This window comes from Sus scrofa, chromosome 5, assembly GCF_000003025.6.
Source record: "Sus scrofa isolate TJ Tabasco breed Duroc chromosome 5, Sscrofa11.1, whole genome shotgun sequence".
Lineage (NCBI taxonomy): Eukaryota > Metazoa > Chordata > Mammalia > Artiodactyla > Suidae > Sus > Sus scrofa.
In genome coordinates, this window is record NC_010447.5 from 36,490,419 (window position 1) to 36,511,914 (window position 21,496).

The window sequence follows — 21,496 nt, forward strand, 5'->3', positions numbered from 1 at the left end:
ACATAATGACATGCATATTCAGTATTGTTGGAACTGTTTTAATGTAGGCATGTATGCAGCATCTCCAGGAGGTGTCTGTTTAGAGTGGTAGAATTTATTGTTACTGTTAATGATAAATTTCTTGTAAACAGATTTTAAAGTTTGCCATTTTACCTATTCTGCATTTTGAAAGTGGCAGAATGGCCTATCATGGTATCCTTAAGATATGGAATAGAATAAAAACTGTTGACTATGCATCATAAATATACTATTCTCTTCACACGCACAAGCACACACACACATACAACATGAACACGATTTTAAAGTTATTTCAAGGATCAAATCAAGTTCTATCTCTTCCATTAAACTCTCCTTCAATAATTCTATTTTGCCATGTTTTTGTCTCAGAATTCTTTAGCATTTCTAGTCTGTAAGAGAAAACGATTATTTTGTTCACTGTGGCTAACTATTTTGTTTGATCTTTTATATCCCCTAAGAGCCAGGATTTCTAATTTTATGTTATTTCTGAACTTATATAGTCTCAGGTCAACAATAGGCAATCAACCAATACTTAGTAATTTTTGCTGTTATTGTTGTTGATGATGAAAAGGAGGAGGAGGAGTGACTGACAAGCTGAGATTATTTCTTATTTTATAGTGATACAGCTCTTTTATAAAAATTTACCACCTTCTCTCTGGGAAACTCTTTGTAGTTTTGCTATATCAGGTTTGCCTCTGGCTAGAATTTTCTTCTCCCCCCCTCAATTTAAAGTATTCCCTCTGTGAGTGTCTTCTGCCAGGCTTTTCCCTTCTTTTAATTCCCCTCCTCTCTCTCTTATAAAATCTTTTAATTCCCCTTTTTCTCAAGTAGACAGTTTCATTCTCTCCAAAACTGTAGAAGATGAGTCTTTTATAAATGACTTAATACTACTCATTTTTGAAATTCGACTGACCAGGCAAAGGTTTATTTTTATTTTTTTCCAGAAGCATGAAGTAATATAACTTATTTTTTTAAACAACAAAGTTTCATTTTTTTAAATATACCTTAATTTCATTTTTATAACTACATAGCCATTTACTTTATACCACTTAAAAAGTGACATCTCTAGCAAACCAAGCTATGTTTAATAAATGTTAATATTGATCAAAATATATTTATTGCTGCTAAATATTAAAAATTAGAATTCTCATTCTAAGTAAGTTAGAAAGACACCATATTATATCACTTACATGTGGAATCTAAAATATGGCACAAATGAACCTACCTACAAAATGGAAACAGATTTGCAGATAGAGAGAACAGACTTGTGATTGCCAAGGGGGATAGGATGGAAGTAGGATAGAACAGGGAGTTTGAGGTTGGTAGATGCAAACTGGTACATTTAGGATGGATAAGCAGTGAGGTCTTACTGCATAGCACAGGGAACTATATCTAATCTCTTGGAGTAGAATATGATGGAAGATAGTATAAGAAAAAGAATGTATATAAATATATGTATGACTGGGTCACTATGCTGTATGACAGAAAATGACACATTAGAAAGCAACTACATTCTAATAAAAGTAAAATTAAAAAATTTAGAAAAGTGAAAGCATCATTTTTTTGTCTTTTTTTTTTTTGGGTCAAACCTGTGGCATATGGAGGTTTTCAGACTAGGGCTCGAATCACTCAGATGAGGGGTTGAATCGGAGCTGTAGCTGCCTGCCTATGACACAGCCACAGCAACACCAGATCTGAGTCACGTCTGTGACCTATACCACAGCTCATGATAATGCCAGATCCCTAACCCACTCAGCAAGCCTAGGGATCGAACCTGCATCCTCATAGATACCAGTCAGATTCATTTTCAGTAAGCCACAATGGGAACTCCAAAAGCATTGTTATAAGTTCACTTTATACTATGATTTTTTTTAAAAACTTTATGGTCACACCTGCAGTATATGGAAGTTCCTAGGCTAGGGACTGAATCCAAGCCACAACTACGACCTCCACCACATTTGCAGCAATGCCAGATCCTTTAACCCACTGCATCAGGCCAGGGATTGAACCCACACTTCTACAGTGACCCAAGCTGCTGCAGTTGGATTCTTAACCCACTGCATCACAGTGAGAACTCCTATCTGTGATTTTTGATTAGATGTTTGAGTGACATAATGAAGTGAGAAATTACTGTTTGAATAGTTGACTATCATTTGATCTTCAGAATGGACATCACATTTTCAGTTGGTACCTTTCGTAAATAAAAATGTTCACTCGTATCATTATACATTTCATGATTCCTCTCATTAATTCCAGTATCAAATAGCTTTAATATGCACTTCAAAATTAAATGAGTACAATTGCAATCCTACTTAAAATTTTTTTTTGGAAATATGTGATTTTCACTTATTCTCAAAATGTAGGCCATTTTTCTGAGATCTTATTTTTGCTTTTTAGTGGACTTAAAATGAGTCACATAAATACCAGTCTTTTATTCTTAAAAATTTTAAATCACAATGTCCAATTTTGCACTCCTTAATTCATCTTGAATTAGGGACTTGATTTGAGAAGAAATATAGTATTAGTTTATGTAATAATTGTCATGTAATTTATTGTAAATGTTACTAATCTTAATTCATTACTAAATATTAATACTACTTTAATTACATTTTATTTTTTTATTAAAGTATAATTTAATTACAATGTTGTGTCAATTTCTGCTACAGCAAAGTGACCCAGTCACTTTATTTTCCATCATAGTCTATCCCAAGAGATTGGATGTGGTTCCTTGTGCTATACAGTAGGACCTCATTGTTTATCTATTCTAAATGTAATAGTTTGCATCTACTAAACCCAAGCTCCCAGTCCAACCCATTCCCTCCTCCCTCCCCCTTGGCAACCACAAGTCTGTCCTCCATATCTGTGAGTCTGCTTCTATTTTGTAGATAGATTCATTTGTGCCATATTTTAGATTCCACATGTAAGTGATATCATATGGTATTTGTCTTTCTCTTTCTGACTGACTTAGTATGATACTCTCTAGTTGCATCCATGTTGCTTTTTATTGTGGCCTCTTACCATCTAGAGCATACTTCTGGGACTTAGCATGACCCCTCTGGTTCAGTTAGTGTAACAAATTCCTCTTTGATAGAGCATAGACTATTGATGTGAAACTCTTAGACCAAAAAAAAAAAAAAATAAAATAAATAAATAAATAAATAAATAAATAAAAAGGACCAAAAAATTATGTATGTAGGCCACAGATTATAAAAATAAGCTATTAGAAAACAACAAGTCTTACAGTATATAGTTGGGTGGCTGATTAATTAAATTATTGATTAAATATGCTAAATTATTGAGTAAATGATGATGAACAAAAGTATGTCTTTAAAGCCAGGTTTAATTTAACACACACATATATGCCTAGTTAACTGTTCTTTTCTTAGTATATTTATTCTCCATTTCCAATTTTTAAAATCTAAGATTGGTGTATTCTCACCTTGAAATTACAACTCACTCAGAAATAATGTGCAGTTTATCTGCTGGCTGAAACTAGGAGGCTCCAGGAATGAGTTCAGAATTAGCTAGAGCAATTTAAGTATTTCAGTCTTTAGTCTCTGTAACGATACTCCTCAGGTCCCAACTATCTAGGGGCTATTTAGCCCTTGTTATCTCTTGCAACTTTTTCCTTTCCTCCTCCCTCAATGAAAGCAGGAGGCAGGGAAGACGAATAGCTGCCAGCATTTTTGTTAACAAAACCCAAGCTGTTTCTTTAAAGCAGGCATCTTAAAACAAAAACAAAAGAGATGTACTTTTTCTTTACAGTTTATTTCTAACATAACAAGCCAGCTTTTATTAGAGCAAATAGTAATGTCTCTGCAATGCACAGCATGGAAGTCTCGTGATTTTGTCTGATTTCACAACTTTATGGTAATGGATTTTTGATACCTATTGCTCTCCATTTTCTGAATTCATATATTACAACCACATCCACAGATGTTATAGTTTGATGTCAATAATGCTTTTCATTATTCGTTGTGGTCTCCTGAAATTCTTTTAGAAAATAAGTATGTGTGTGTGTGTGTGTCTGTGTGTGTGTGTGTCTGTGTGTGTGTTAGAGAATAAGGGAGAGAAAGGAGGAAAGGACAGGGAGAGAGAGAATAAGTTGTTTAAATGGCACTATAAAAAATGAATTGCACTAGCACTCTGAAATTTAGTTATTATTTTTGTATTGAATTAACTAAAAAGACTGGAATTTTAGTCTTGATCCTGCAGTCAAGCTCAGTCAATTTCATTTATGTGCCCACTCTCCAAATTTGCTTTAACCTCTGTTAAAACAGAGTCCATTGTTTTGATCTATTTGGGGCCCATTCTAGCCCATTGATTTTGTTTCTTGTGCTTGAATCAACAACTTTCATTTTAGAGTAACTTAAGGGGCATTTTATTTACTGGATTCTCTTTAGAGCTGTCTCGCTGTGTAGGCTGACTTGCATCATCAATTAAGTAACACACACTCTGTTCACATTGTCACACATACTCTGTCATAACCATGAATCACCTATGATGTTGCCCCATCTACTGTATTGCAGGAAAAACAGCGGTTTCTGACGGATGTTCTCCACGAAGTGATGCTGCTTGATGGCTTGGCCAGTTCCCATCCAGTATCACAGGAAGTGCTACGGGCAACAGATATCGACAGGGTGTTTGACTGGATCGCATATAAAAAGGTGGGAACAGATAAGACCTAAGTGTCAATTGGATATTTCACTATCTTGGGGTAGCCAAACTATTTCATTCTGGATGTATTTTTCTCTTTTCCCTGGTGGATAGAAATGATCTGTGAGTTAGAAAACATAGAGTCAGTAGGTTCATGTCGTTTTATGAGTTAGGGCTTTCCTTTATAAATCAGTAAAATGGAGATGAATGTTTGTCAGATAATGCGTAGAAATATTGGAAGTATTAATGAATAAATGTTTGGAGATGGTATGAAATTACTCTACAAATGGTCTATGTAAACGTCAATTTTTATTATTATTAATAAGAGAGCTGACCTATATAGTGACAAATTATTTTCTACCAATGCCTCTTAAATACTTATTTTGACTGGCTGATGTAAAGGGTATAGGCAGTGACATGACATACGTATTTTATAAATATTATTCAAGAGAAATTTAGGAATAAAACCTGTTGCCTGGATAATAAACATGATAAATGAAATCTTGAAGACCAGACTTTGAATGGCAAAGATTTTGGATGAATGACTAGACGCCTGTGAAAATAAAGTGTATTATGAATTATAAGATATATTATGATTTTTTTCCACTGTTACTTGGATTAGGATTTTTCCTTATATCTCTATCCCTTACTTATTCTAATTTTAATATAGAGATATACATATCAGTATTTAACACATAGCAGCCACTTAATTATTGTTAGAATAGTATTAAAATCTACTTTGATGTAGATCAAATTGAATTTATTAGGATATCTGGATATTTTATTGACAATAATGTTTTACATTAAAAAAATTGTTAATATTCTTTTAGTAAAACAATATTCCTTTTTATAAATAAAAGCCAAATAATGATTTATCAGAATTCCTTGATGCAGTAATTTGGATATTTGTGCCCAGGAAATGACTATTTCAATGATTATTAGTTAATATTGTGTGCTATAACATACAAATAAAGGTATGTTAGAAAATATTAAATTTTAGAATAATTTTTACCTATTTCTATAAAAAGTGGCATTGGAATTGTGATAGGAATAGTATTGAATCTGTAGATCATTTTGAGTAGCATGGAGATTTTCATGATATTAATTTTTCCAGTCCAAGATCACGAGATATCTTTCCATTTTTTTTTGTCTTCTTCAATCTCTTTAATCAGTGTCTTAACAGTTTTCAGTGTATGTCTTTCACCTCCTTGGTTAAATGTATAAGTATTTTATTGCTTTTGATACTATTGTAAATGGGATTGCTTTCTTAATTTCTCTTTCAGACCGTTCATTGTCAGTTTATAGGAAAACAACTGGTTTCTGTATGTTGATTTTGTATTCTGCAAATTTTCTGAATTAGTTTATTAGTTGTAACATTTTTGGTGAGGTCTTTATAGGGTTTTCTGTTTATAAGACCATGCCATCTATAAAAAGAGATAAACTTCCTTTCTGATTTGAATGCCTTTTATTTATTTTTTCTTGTCTAGGCCTCTCAGTCCTAGTACCGTATTGAATAGAAATAGCAAGAGTGGGCATCACTGTCTTATCCCTGATCTTAGAGGAAAGGCTTTTAACTTCACCATTGGGTGTGATATTAGCTGTGGGCTTGTCTTCATTCCAGCCATATATCGTCATGCTTAAGTACCGCAGGAAATGTCCTTATGGTGTGTTTTCAACTGATGATAGGAGCTATCTGTTTTCAATGAAAACTTCTAAAAAATGTTTTTCTTTTTTTTAAACAACTCTATGAGGAATAATTAAAATACAATAAACTGCAGGTGCTTGTACCTTTTATGACATGACTGAATTATTTTCCAAGCTAGTTAAACCATTGTACTGTGGTACATTCTCACCGAAAGTATACTAAAGTTTTAGTTGTTTCACATCTTCACCAACACAAACCTGGTGTAGTTAGTTTATTTAATTTTAGATATTGAGATGGTGTCTCATTGTGGATATAAATTACATTCCCCTAATGACCAACGATATTGACCATTTTTTATTTGTATATTTTCCCTTATGTATCTTTCTTGGTGAAGGGTCAGTTCAAATCTTTGCCCATTTTTAAAAATTTGAGTTCTTTTCTTTTCTTTTCTTTTCCCACTGTACAGCAAGGGGATCAAGTTATCCTTACATGTATACATTACAGTTACATTTTTTCCCCCACCCTTTGTTCTGTTGCAACGTTAAGTATCTAGAAAAAGTTCTCAATGCTACTCAGCAGGATCTCCTCCTAAATCTATTCTAAGTTGTGTCTGATAAGCCCAAGCTCCGATCCCTCCCACTTCCTCCCTCTCCCATCAGGCAGCCACAAGTCTCTTCTCCAAGTCCATGATTTTCTTTTCTGAGGAGATGTTCATTTGCGCTGGATATTAGATTCCAGTTATAAGTGATAACATATGGTATTTGTCTTTGTCTTTCTGGCTCATTTCACTCAGTATGAGATTCTCTAGCTCCATCCATGTTGCTGCAGATGGCATGATGTCATTCTTTTTTATGGCTGAGTAGTATTCCATTGTGTATATATACCACCTCTTCCGAATCCAATCATCTGTCGATGGACATTTGGGTTGTTTCCATGTCTTGGCTATTGTGAATAGTGCCGCAATGAACATGCGGGTGCACGTGTCTCTTTTAAGTGGAGTTTTGTCCGGATAGATGCCCAAGAGTGGGATTGCGGGGTCATATGGAAGTTCTATGTATAGATTTCTAAGGTATCTCCAAATTGTTCTCCATAGTGGCTGTACCAGTTGACATTCCCACCAACAGTGCAGGAGGGTTCCCTTTTCTCCACAGCCCCTCCAGCACTTGTTATTTGTGGATTTATTCATGATGGCCATTCTGACTGGTGTGAGGTGGTATCTCATGGTTGTTTTGATTTGCATTTCTCTAATAATCAGCGATGTTGAGCATTTTTTCATGTGTTTGTTGGCCATCTGTATATCTTCTTTGGAGAACTGTCTATTCAGGTCTTTTGCCCATTTTCCCATTGTTTGATTGGCTTTTTTGCTGTTGGGTTGTATAAGTTGTTTATATATTCTAGAGATTAAGCCCTTGTCAGTTGCATCATTTGAAACTATTTTCTCCCATTCTGTAAGTTGTCTTTTTGTTTTCTTTTTGGTTTCCTTTGCTGTGCAAAAGCTTTTCAGTTTGATGAGGTCCCATGGGTTTATTTTTGCTCTAATTTCTATTGCTTTGGGAGACTGACCTGAGAAAATATTCATGATGCTGATGTCAGAGAGTGTTTTGCCTATGTTTTCTTCTAGGAGTTTGATGGTGTCCTGTCATATATTTAAGTCTTTCAGCCATTTGGAGTTTATTTTTGTGCATGGTGTGAGGGTGTGTTCTAGTTTCATTGCTTTGCATGCAGCTGTCCATGAGTGATTTTCTTATTATTGAATTTTGAGGATTCTTTATACACTGTGAATATAGGTTATTGTATATATGATATGCAAATAATGTTTTTCTCAATTTGTGACTTCTTATTATCATAAAAACATCTTTTAAAAGCAAATAATTTTAATTTTAAGTATGTTTTATATTTTTCTTTAATTGATAATGCTATTGATATCATAGTTAAGAAACCTTTGACAATTCAAGGTTATAAAAGTTATTCTTAGTTTTTTTCTTCTAGAATTTTTATAGTTCTGGCACAGCAGTGTAAATCAACTATATTTTAATAAAAACTTAATAGAAGTGTTATGGTTTTAGGTTTATATTTAGATCTATGTTCTATTTTGAGTTAATATTTGGGTATGGTGTGAAGTTTAAATTGAATATTTTTCTTTTTTTAAATATGGATATCCAATTTTTCAAGAATTTTTTCTTAAAAAGCCTGTTTTTTAAATCCCATTGAATTACCTTTGCACATTTGTTGAAAAATCCGTGAAATATCTACGTGTGAGTCTATTTCTGGATTATGTATTTCATTCTATAGATATATTTTTTATCATGGCACCAATACCACACAGTCTTGATTACTGTAAATTTTAATAAGCTGTAAAATAAGGTTGTTAGTCATCCAACTTTGTTCTTTTTTAAAGTTCTTTTGCTTATTCTTGATTCTTTGAATTTCTATTTAATTTTAGAATGAATTTTTTTTTGGCTGCTTCTGTGGCATATGGAAGTTCCCAGGCCAGGGATACAATCCATGCCACTTCAGTAAGAACAGTGGATCCTTAACCTGCTCAACCATCAGGGAACTCCTAGAGTGAATTTTTAAATTTCTATAATATTCTGTTGTTATTACCAGGATTTCATTGCATTTGTAAAACAATTTGGGAGAAATAGACGCCTTAGCAATATTGAGTGACCTATGAATACTCTATATGTCTCCATTAATTTAGGGCCTCTTTATTTTTTCTCAGCAATGCACTTTTCAATGAATCAATCCTTCATATGTATTTTCAGATTTACCCATAGGTATTTCACATTTTTGGGCTACTGTAATAGTATTGGTTCTATTTCCCGCTTCTGACTTTTTGTTGTTCTGTATGGAAATACAATTGATTTTTGTGTATCTATATTATACAGTGTTAAATAGAAGTGGTGAGAGCAGAAAAATTTGCATTGTTTTGGATTTTAAGAGCAAGACATTTAGTCTTTCATCACTGGGTATGATACTGCCTTTAAATTTTTATATCTACTCTTTATCAGGTTGAAGAGATTACATTCCATTCCTATATTGTTGAGAGTTTTAATCCAACATAGATGCTGATTCCATCAAATGTTTTTCTCCCGTCTATCAGTATTTTTTTTTTTAGTTTGTTAATATGGTGAATTACATGATGGACTTTTTAATGTTAGGCTATCTTTATATTCCTGGGACAAATACCATTTGGTTATAAATTTGTTTTATATATTATTGGATTCAGTTTGCTAAAGAATGTGTAGAAATTTTGCATCTATGCTAATGAGAAGTATTGGTCTATAGTTTTCTGTTCTTGTAATATCTTTAGGTTTTGATATCTATAATGCTAACCTCATAGTTTGGAGGCTCTTACCTCCTTTTCCATTTTCTGGGTTCATTTATGTAGAATTTGTGTTCTTTCTTTGTTAAATATTTAGAATTTACCAGTACGTCTCTGGACCTAGAATTTCCTTCATGGGAAGATATTTAACTAATAAGTTAATTTCATTAAAAGATAGTGAGTCATTCAGGTTATATCTTCTTGAGTGGACCTTCATCGCTTATATATTATCAAGGATTTGGCTCATTTTATCTAAGATATATAACTTACTGGCATAAAGTTGTGCATGTTATATTCTCTTATTCTTTTAATAATCATAAAATCTACAATAATGTCACCTCTTTTATTCCAGATCTTGTTAATTTTTGTTTATGCCTTGCTCCTGATTAGTCTAGCTAGAAGTTTATATATTTAATTTTTCAAAAATTAGCTTTTGGTTTAATTGATTTTTGCTCTCACTCTCTTTTTCATAGATTTCCTCTCTAATCATTATTATTTCCTTCTTTGATATACTTTGGATTTAACTTCTTCTTTTTTCTAGTTACTTAAGGTTCAAGCTAAGGTCATTAATTGGACACCTTTCATCTGTTCTAATTCAGGTGTTTGTTCTGTAAATTTCATCCTCTAAGTGTACTGCCTAGGGTATGTTCTAGATTTTTATACATGGAGGTTTCATTTTTATTCACTTTCAGATACTCATTTACCATTTGATTTGTTAATTTATCAATAGGTTATTCAAAGTGTATTGCTTAGTTGATAAATATTTGATGATTTTCCAGAAATTTTTCTGTTATTCATTTCTTATTTAATTCCGTTATTGTCAGTGAAATATACTCTTTATGATTTGAATCTTCTTAAGAGTTACTGAGGCTTATTTTATGGCCCAGAATTTAATCTCTGTTGGTAAATGTACTGTATGCACTTCAAAAGAATGTATATTCCACTGTTGGCTGGAGTGTTTTATAAATGCCAATTAGGTCAAGTTAGTTGATAAAATTGTTCAAGTCTTCTTTGTCCTCATTGATTTTCTGTCTACTTGTTCATCATGCTTTCTTGATGGGCCTTCATTGTTTGGATTCACCCATAGGGTGCCAAATCAAATTTCTACAAGTGTAGTAAAAAATAGTGGCCTGGTGCCTGCTGGCATATCTGAAAAATAATCTTTGGTGTGAATGTGGAAAAATAAAGATCAGAGAAATTTGGCCATTATCTCAAGGGCTTCATTTATATAATCTCTGTATTAGATCTTAATGTATATTTAGTAGTTTAATTTAGTTCTCCAATTTGGCTTCTCTCAGCCTCTTTCTCTCAGCAAGTTGGTATATGTTAATATGAAATAACCACTTTAACTTTGTGGATGGAGTGTGTAAACTCTGTTATTCTGGGTTTATATGACAGGTAATTTAAATAATTGTGCAACCATAGACAATATCCACTGCTAACATTTATTGAATGCTTACCTGTGCTAGCTCTGTGTTAAACTCTACACATTCATTAACTCATTTAATTCTCATAATCCTCTCCTGGGGTTGCCATTTTCATGATCCTCATGTTAAAGATAAGGATATTGAATCATGGTCAATCTAAGGAGATGATTCCCAGGCAATCAGGTTCCAGAGCCAACGTTCTTAACCACTATTGTATTTGAACAGTAAACTTGGCTGGAACATTTATTCCAAAGTCATTTATAAGCCCAACTTATTTTCCAGTCACTGTGTGCTGAGTGCTAGGGATATAACAATCCGGAAAGGACCAACAGCATGTAAATAAGTCAGTGCAGAAACATTTGAGTAATAATAGCAATGTTTCTATTTTAAATGTATAAACCTAATAATTCGGACTATCTTAAGCAGTAAAAGAAATCTGTTGACTGAATAACTGATAAGTCTGAGACATAGTATTATCTTGAGGAATGACTGACTCAGGCATTTTAGCAATGCCAGCAGAAATCTACCTTTCATTAGATTCTTGGCTCTTTGCTTCTGACAATTTCTAGATGATTCTTGGATAAGTGGCCTCAAACAAGTTTAAGCTGATAGAGTCCTCAAGCATGTGATCCTAATGAGCTCAGAGGAAAGAGTAAACTGCCTTGCTCATGGCAGAACCTGTATGAGTTTCTCCCAAAAGCTATGATTCATTTTATTTAGGTAATACAGCATCATTTGCCAATCCCTATTTCCATGATATGGACTATCTTTGTGGACTGGCTAGCATGGATCACAAGCTCATCCTCTGGTTGGAGAGATAGGTCATGCATTTGGTAGGTCTACTGGGATCACCTGAAGTAGGGTTTCTGAAAGAATATGATGTTTAGGTAAAAGTAATGGATGCCAAGCTCAGAATCTTAGGAGTTAGGATAGAAATATGTACAAGATATAGTTATATGTACAAGATATATAGTCATGGGGGGAAGGGAATTGACCAAAAGGCAAAAAGGGTCATTCTATAGAATTAGCTCAGAAAAGGAACACAACGGTAATTGAGTGAAACGTCAAAGAGTTCAACATGGCCATAGAACAATGAGTATTTAGCGTAGTAGACAGGCTGGGAGGTAAGCTGGTAAGAACTTGGAGGACCTCTTATGCAATACTAAGAAGTCTGAACTTTATCCAGCAGACCAAGAGGAACCAGTGAAGAATTTCAAGCAGAGGAGTAACATAATTAAAATTGTATTCTAGAAAGAATATTCTTATAGGTGTGGTAAAGATGGAAATAATATGAAAGGTCTGGACATTTCAGAAAAAAATTATAGCTAGAGCTATAGCATGAGTTGCAGCAGAGCTGCTAGAATTGTAGCAGGAAGCACTTTTTTTTTTTTTTTTTTACTGTGTAGCACTTAATAAAACCTTCTTGCCATGGCTCTTCTGTGCTCTTCTCCCTGAAGATCCCTGTTACTAGACTGTTAACCTCTGCCAACAGTCAACCCCTCTCTGCATCAGTGCTCTGCTGGCTTATCATCTCTTGTAATTATTCCCTTAATAATTATTCTAATTATTCCCACTTCTATTTTCTGTTATTCTTCCTGCATAGTAATTTTGTTACCCTTTAAATAAATTTTTATATAGAACTGTATTATAGGGGTAGAGAAGATTACAGAGAAATATAGGTTAGGAACAAACAAACCAGAAATTTGCTTCTGTGGATTTGAATTTAAGAACTGAGTGCTTTTGAAGAAATACTGAGTGATGTTCAATATGGATAGTTTCAAGACTAATATTAAAAGAAAAATAAAATTCTTAAAATTACACATAATCTATTTTTAGAATGGAAAGAGAAAAAGGCTAGTCTTTAAAGAGAGAGACTTACATCCTGGGAAATAACAAATTTTCCGTTTTAATAGTAGATGGAAAATGATGATGCTTTTATCCTAAAAGTACAATGGAAATAGGAAAATACTTTTCATATATAGGAGGACTAGAAAGGATGGATTGAGATAGTCTCTTTAAAAGCACAAAGGGAAATAAGAATCAATGACCCAGTGACCTGGATGATGGAAGTGAGCGACTGCTCATTAAATTTACATATGGTGCCAGGTTGGAGAGGATTGCTACAAGCTTGGGAGAGAGGAACAGATTGCAAAATGACTTAAGCAAATTTAAAGAGGTTCTTTAAAAACAAGAACTCTTTTCAGAGATTCTTATATCAAGGCTGATATACTTTAGAGACCAAAAGAAATTACATAGAGTAAAATGAAAGAATTGGCAAGAAGAAGAAAATCTACAAGGAGTCAGAGTGAATACAAATAAAAAGATGGGGGTGGAAATTCAACTTTAGTTATTCTACTGACATATTCCAGATTGAAAATTTAAAATCCTTGCATGGATAAAGAGGGAAATATATATAACTTATGTCATTTTTTGAAGTGAATGTGAAAGACCCCATCAGCCATCTGTATCTTTTGTCCCTATGAACCCAGGTTCCACAGCATAGTGTCAGCCAGGGCACAATTAGTACAGTGAGAGAGTAACTCTGTACACAGGACAGAAAATTTCTGCAGAAAAATTTAATATTGATAATAATAAGATAGTGCCTTCTTTCAAGAAGATAACCCAATAGTAGGCATAAAACATTAAATAAAAATAATTGTACTAAGAATCACAGTGAAGCACATCTTTCATTTAACACACATTTGCCATCTATGAGGCATTTTGTGAAATGCTTTGCATGCATCACCCCATTTACTCTATACAGAAAACTTGGGATTTGGATTTTTATCCCATTTTACTGATTAGACTAAGACTTAAAAGAAGTTAAGTCATTTCCACAAGGTCAGACAGCTAGCAAGTGAAAAACAGGATTTGAAGTCAAATCTGTGTAACTCCAAATTCTGGGCTCATAGATATAAAACTTTTCACAAATAAAGATACTTCACCACAAGTTATTATATGAGCCATCTCAGTGGATGGCAACTCCAAGTTCTCAGGCTACCTTTGACTTTCTCTTTTTCTCATCATATGTGTCAGGAAATCTTGTGTCTTCTGTGAAATATTTCCACAGTTTGACTTCTCCCAATCATTACTGGTCCCACAATGGTCTGAATCACAACCATATGGACACAATAGTTTCTTAAAGGCTCTCTGCCTCTAATCCTGTAGCCCTACAGTCTGTTTTTAACCAAACACTCAAAGTAATCTTTTTAAAAGTCTAAGTTAGATAATGCCACTTCTTTGCCAGAACCCTGCAATGACACCCCACACAAGTGAGAGTAAAAGACAGTCTTTGCAATGACCCATGAGGTTCTGCCTGATCTCCACTCAGTCTTACTCTCCGCAAGCATCCACAGATCCCTGACCCTTATTCTATCTCTCATCCTTCTGACTTTGCTCTTACTACTGTCCCTTCACTCATGGTAATTCTACTCCACCAACTTTCTGGCATTCTCTGAAATCCAACTAAACTCCCTCTCACACTAGGATCTTTTAAATTGGGAATGGTGTTATTCTGGCTATCATCATAGTTCTAACTTGTTCTCCTTGAAATCTTTATTTAAATGTCACCCTCTCAAAGAAGCTGCCCATTTAAAATGTCAGCTGAGGAGTTCCCGTTGTGGCGCAGTGGTTAACGAATCCGACTAGGAACCATGAGGTTGCGGGTTCGGTCCCTGCCCTTGCTCACTGGGTTAATGATCCGGCGTTGCCCTGAGCTGTGGTGTAGGTTGCAGACGCGGCTCGGATCCCGCGTTGCTGTGGCTCTGGCGTAAGCCGGCGGCTACAGCTCTGACTCGACCCCTAGCCTGGGAACCTCCATATGCCGCAGGAGCGGCCCAAGAAATAGCAAAAAAAAAAAAAAAAAAAAAAAAAAAAAATGTCAGCTGACACCCTCCTTTCAGATCCACTGTTTGAGAGCCTTAAAATGTGTAACACAAGATATTCATTATTATGTTTACTCTATGATCCAGTTTCTTGATTTCCCCCATTGAGTATGAGCTTCATAAAGGGAAGGATCTATGTTTGGGTTTTTCACTGTTTTCCTGTGCTCATTATACTGCCTGCATATAGTAGGCTCTCAATAAGTATTTGTTGAGTTAAATGAAAGTAAATGTCAGAAAAGCAATATAAGCAAAACATTATGGTGTTTCAGAGGGAAAGATCCCATCTGTTTATAGGAATTAGGGGAAAGACTTGGCACTTGAAATAGGATTAGAGTTTCAAATGTAATTCCATATGAATTCTAGAGGAGAAAGGAAGATTGTGTTGCCCAATCATTCTGCTTTCTAATGGGTTTTGTCACATGTGGCCTGACCCCTCAGCCCTGGACCACCTGGGACCCTTTCCTGTCAGCTCAGCTCTTCTCCTGCTGTCTCTTGCCTCAGGCACAATCAGCCTCCTGTTCTGCAAGTCTTTCCAGCTCTTATTCTTGGAAACACAGTCCTTCTTTTCAGCTTTGGCTTTCTCATTTACAGCCTACTATAGACAGGCTCTCAAATGAATGTAACTGATTACTATTTTGTCCTCTGTGACACATTTGTACATACTTTACTATACACTTTCTGGTATATGATGTATGTTGATTAACTAGCACTTTAGGTCGTTTTTGTAGAATAGCTGGACAACGGGCTTTTGGTCAGGTATATAATGGCAATAATACTAGTAGTAGGAAAAATAATACCAATTGTTTTTTGAGGGTTTATTTTGCCCCTAGGCATCCACATAATTATCTCATTAAATCTTCCATTCCTGTAAGGTAGATATTATTATCTTCAATTTACATAAGAGTAAACAGAGATCCAGGAGTTTAATGGTGTTTTCAGGCTTCTAGGTGTCAGAGCTGAAATTCACATCTTGTTGTTTCTAACTCCTGCTCTTTCCACTCTACCAGGATACTTTCTTTAACTAATTGCCTATTATGCCACTGTTTCATTAGGAAATATGATTTGGGTTCCAGTCTTTTGACATATACTAAAGTTAGAGATGTTCCTTGACTGAAAAAGTGCAATGTTTTAAAATAAGTAATGTACTGGCATGCAAATAAAAATAAAAGTTTCAAATGTGAGAAGTAACAATCCCTAGTTATGATCATCTCATTAGGTTAATGTTAACAAGCTTACGAGATTGGGGAAAATTAAACAAAGAACAAAGAAATAGAGATACAGAGGGAGAAAGGAAGCGAGATTGATTTAGAGACAACTAGAGATAAATTCTATGAGAAAAAACTCAAGAACTTACATATATCCACCCTGGAGGATACAGGGTTCAGAAGTGACTTAACAATTGACTCTAATATATAAATGGTCATTGTAGGAAGGCTGTTTATCATGTCTCTGTCAACATCAAGGTCAGAGTAAGATAAATGGCCTTAAATATAGGAAGGAATTTCTGTTCATCTAAGAAGAATCTTTTGACATAAAAGGCAATTAAACATATTAACATGAACCACCAAAGATTATAAAGTCTTCATTCTTTGATAGTCTTCAAAAATAAAATTAAAAATCTGTTCCAAAACTAGCAAACTAATTTGTAGGACTACTAAAGAAGTTCTCTCCTGAATCTTGACTCCATGGTATATCATAGTCAAAGAGTGTAAGATTAAATACATAATTTATTAGAAATTAATTTTGTATACATATTATTTGTTTGTATCATTCAATTTTTCCCTTTTAAATAAATGTAGAAGTACGAATGAATAAAGAAGCAGAATACTTGATTCTTAGGTTAAATGGGAAAATTTAGAGATGATTCCCATCCATCTGTGGATCATCTGTTGACATCTGTAAAATAATTATGAAAAGAATATCTAAGATAGAACTTGCTTTAGTGGCTCTCTTTATTACCAGTGAGTCTTGTCTTTGCTTTTGGCCTTGAAATTACCATTATTCTAGGCCAGAGGTGATTTCAAGACATCATGTAAAGGAAATACTTTTTTGCCCTTGTAAAAAAAATGTACATGGTGGGAGGAGATGATTTTATTGACATTTCTGTGATAAATGCCTTTACCACTTACTGGTAAATTATTAATTTGTGCATTTTGCTGACGGAGGCAAGCTTCCTTTTGCACATGTGTTTGACTGATTCATGACCATTTTAATGGTTTCTTTTTTTTTCTTGCTCAAATTTTAACATGTGAAACAGCTTGCTTTTTTCTTTTAAGTCATTTATACTTCTCCCTATTAGCTGTTCTTTAATTCACTTGATGAAATTGAAAGAAAACCATGTATTTAATGAAAATAGGTAGCAGGTTATTTGGTAGTGTAAGGAATGGATTAATCTCGTTCAAAGGATTCTTATCCTCCCTTGCCCTGCTTGTGTCTCATTGATTTATTATTGTCAACTAATGGTTTAGTATGCTAGTTTTGAATTCCTCTCTTGCACACAGTTCTTTTTTACTTTGCTGAGATGCTTAAGAAGGTGTAGTGTTGGTTTTGACTTTATTATTCTGCTCTTTTTGTGAAAGCCAAAGTGGTGATCACACAATATAAGAAGCTTAAGAGCCAAAGCTGTGTAAGTCTTAGCTTGCAGAACTTGGCTGTAGTGAAATCCTCCTTCAGTAGCTTTATGAAATACTTTCACAGCTAGAGTTGTTCTTAGTGTTTTGCTTATGCAAAATGCCTAATTCTAATGACTTTTGCAATGGCTCACTCATGCCAGACTTTATCAATGGCTATAATTAAAAATAAAAAAGTACCATTTCCTTAAGTATAAATGGCAATATACAAAGAGTACTCCATTCCTATAACTTCCTCACCCTGCAGCTGTATGTGACTTTAATTCCATTAGTCTAGGAGGCAGCCTCTCAAAAAGGAATGGGGGCTTCTGTTAACATTACAAAGTCAGTTCAGTCAGGGGACCTGTGAATCTCAAATTGTTTTGTACAGTATTTTCAGAGAGAAATAGCAATTGAAGATAAAAATTCAAAAAAAAATTAAAAGTATTAAAAGTATTGGGAATCAGCCAATGTATATTCCCCTAGCACATAGAGAATGCAATGCTATAAATAGATGTTATGGAAAATGGGATTCTGTGGTAGTTAGAAAAAGGACAAGTAAAGTTAGGAATAAATTAAGATTTAAAGGATAAATAAGAAAAGACAACTGGAATTAAAGGTTGACATTTTGACAAATGAGGAGTAGAAGGAAAAGGAGAACAGAGATAAAATTTCCTTTTTTACAAAAAGAATATTTGGAGAAAATGAAGAATAAAAATGTATTCATGATATAGGTGGTCTGTATACTTATAACAATGGAATAGGTTGGATTGAAGGAATTTTCTAGTAGAATAATTATGAATGGGTTGTGTTTAACTTCTGATGGATTCACCTTTTTGCTTAACATAACCACCTCCCATTTTTAATCAAACACCCACATAATATGAATATAATATAAATATCTTAAGATCTATATGGTCACCAATGTTACATATAAAGTGCAAAAGACTTGTTCTCAATTATTTTGGCATTAACCAAGTATTAAACAACTTACCTCTATATTAATCAAACACATATATAAGTCTTAATCGGAGTATTTGATTTAAACAGGACAAACTGTAGTACTTTGCAAGGAAAATACAATTCTAGACAAGCAAACAAACCAAAAAAGCCTTTCTATATGGCCCCTTTAGCCTTTTGAAGGTAAATATGGCATTTCATATGAAATAATGAGAATATTTCTTTGCATACACTTTCACAGATATTTTCATGGAATCTTTCAGGGAGGCTAAGGGCCATTTGATTACCTACTGAGAAAATTATCTAGAGACCACATGTTTTATACATCCTTTATCATTCATGCTATTGCATATTTCCTGGTAGCACTGAATCAACTTTTTAGCTTTTCTGCTTTTTAAAAGTAGAATATCCTTCAGCTTTTTATTTTATTTTTTGGAGTTGCCTTTGGATCAGTATTAGAAGGCCTGACTGTGATTTCATACAACATATTCTTACCTTTGAAAAAACAGAGAGATTAAAAAGAAATACTGAAGCTGGCTTTTACCTTGAGGGCATTTTTTTCAACCAGCAGTGTTTGAGCACAATTTTCAAGGTTTCACAGAGCTAGGAAAAGAAGACAAAGCTGAAGGTGAGAAGTTTAATGGGAGGCCTCCCATAAAGCCAAGACCTTGAAGAGCTGCACCTTTAGCACACAGATGAACTAGAAATAAACCTGTCCCTTTCCTCAGAAGACTATGAAGAAATTGTCCATTCCAAACTATGACAGCAAGTGGAGAGGGAAAGAAAATTTCTCTGGAAAATTTGCAATCACGAGCAACTCTTGCATGGCATTGCAGCTCCCATGAAAACTACCTTGGTGCACTGTGAACAACAAGCTAAGATTTTAATTTAAAATACTTGGTCCTGGACTAAAGGTATCCCCAGATGACAGACAGAGCTAAAACAATCCCTTCCAAAAATGTATGCTTTCATATCACCTCTCAAAAGGTTTCCACAGATAAATCCCAAGGAAAAAGAGCAGCATCTCACAGTCAGAAATCACCAGTTACAAAAGGAAAGAGGGTTCCACAAACGTGAGACTGCTGAAACAATTGAGAGCAGAATCACACATGCAGATGATTAAAACATTGGATATGTTAGATACAGGGTATAAAACCATATATTAATACATTTGAGGAAATAAGCTTGAAAATATAAAAAAAATGCCAGCAGATAAAAGAATAACTAATGAGAATTTCTAGAAATGAAAATGTAATAATTACATTTAAAAATATAGCACATATTAGAGTTCCCGTCGGGGCTCAGTGGTTAACAAATTCGACTAGGAACCATGTGATTGCAGGTTCAATCCCTGGCCTTGCTCAGTGGGTTAAGGATCCAGTGTTGCCGTGAGCTGTGGTGTAGGTCGCAGATGTGGCTCAGGACCTTCGTTGCTGTGGCCCTGGTGAAGGCCAGCGGCTACAGCTCTGATGAGACCCCTAGCCTGGGAACCTCCATATGCTGTGGGAGCGGCCCTGGAAAACGCAAAAAGACAATATATAAATATATATATATATAGCATGTATAGTAGATGGTTTGACACAAATAAGAATAAGCTGAAGAGAGAATTTTAAATGGGGAGAAAGAACTGAAGAAATGATCCAGAGTGCTGCACAGAGGGACAAGCACGCGGGGAATATTCAAGAAACATTAAGAGATATAGGAGAGGGAATGAGAAGGACTAACAAATGGGCCATACATAATTTCAAAGCTTAGCTTCACTTATTTTTTTCCATCCTTTGTTTTTCATCAAATGATTGCCTTTAGCTTCAAGGACTAAAGATTTTTGCTTTCAACGGCGCATCATTCTTAGGAACAGAGTTCTGAATTTGAGCTAAGATTTTCTTTATTTTAAATTAATAAATTTTATCCCATCAACAAAGCACTGTTTTAATTATCTTTATTCTCTTTTACCATCTTAAGAGCTTGAACAAGATATTAATTTAAAAAGTAAGCACAGTGTCCTTTTTTTTTAAATTGAAGTTGCTGTTCCAGCCTGCTTTTAAATTATGTCTTGTAGTTTATGGTTGAGACCAACTCTCCCCCTTCCCCCACCTCCTCTTTCATACATTGTGCAGAGGGAATCACACAGTTACAGGCATTCATTCATAGGAGTACGGAATGGATTGAAGTAAGCAGAGAGGCATCATGTTTATTTTTACCACAGATATGAAGTCTAGTCACCAAACAGTGAATAATGCAGCATCTGATGTCACAGTCTTCTAATTCCTAAACAACAGCTTAACTTAAAGAGACATTAAGGAACAACGAGGACCACACAAAATAAAGGTGCCGAGAATATAGTAAGTACCAAAAGGAAAACACAGCCAGGTTGCTGCTAATCCCAATGTTCAGTAGAATCTGACCTCCCTGATATTTAGAGAAGTCACAGGTCCTGTTTAAACTTCTCTGCTCTGTGATAATTCCTTAGAAAAACAGCCCCAGGTAAGTAAACAAGAAGCCATGTGCTGCTAGTTAACCAAGTGATAAGCCTGGGTACAGTGGCTGCTCTTCTGCCTTCTCAAGGAAAGCTACACAAGTCTTTGGTAAAAGACTTTGGAAAAGCAAGGCTCTGAGGGAGTGTAGGAGGTGGGCGGTACCAACCCTGTACTAATTTACAGAGAGGCAAGGTCTGAGGGAAAATAAAGAGGACCTGAGCCAGGCAAGCCTGGTCAGTCTCCAAAACCTTGAAATATTTTTATATTAATGTTTTTGTTTTTGTTTTTGTTTTTCACTAAATGTTCAATATGTTCTTGTTTTACTGTACATCATTCTATTTAAACATTATATCAAGCTGCCACCCATGATAGTTATGTTTTATGACCCAAGTTCACGTCGCTCATAAGTAGAAGAACCAAGATTTCAACCCAGCCTACCTGGCCCCCCATTCTATTCTCTCATTGCCTGATCGCCTCATCAAATAAGTATTGACT

At 34.6% G+C, this 21,496-nt stretch overlaps 1 protein-coding gene across 1 annotated transcript in view; it reads left to right on the top strand.

Moving 5' to 3' along the window:
- The window catches only part of TRHDE (thyrotropin releasing hormone degrading enzyme), a 396,326-nt gene that overhangs the window by 223,536 nt on the left and 151,294 nt on the right, over nucleotides 1–21,496 (top strand). The window contains exon 6 of the mRNA XM_021092004.1: nucleotides 4,548–4,685. Coding sequence (XP_020947663.1) covers nucleotides 4,548–4,685 — 138 coding nt within the window. The remainder of the gene's footprint in view (nucleotides 1–4,547; nucleotides 4,686–21,496) is intronic.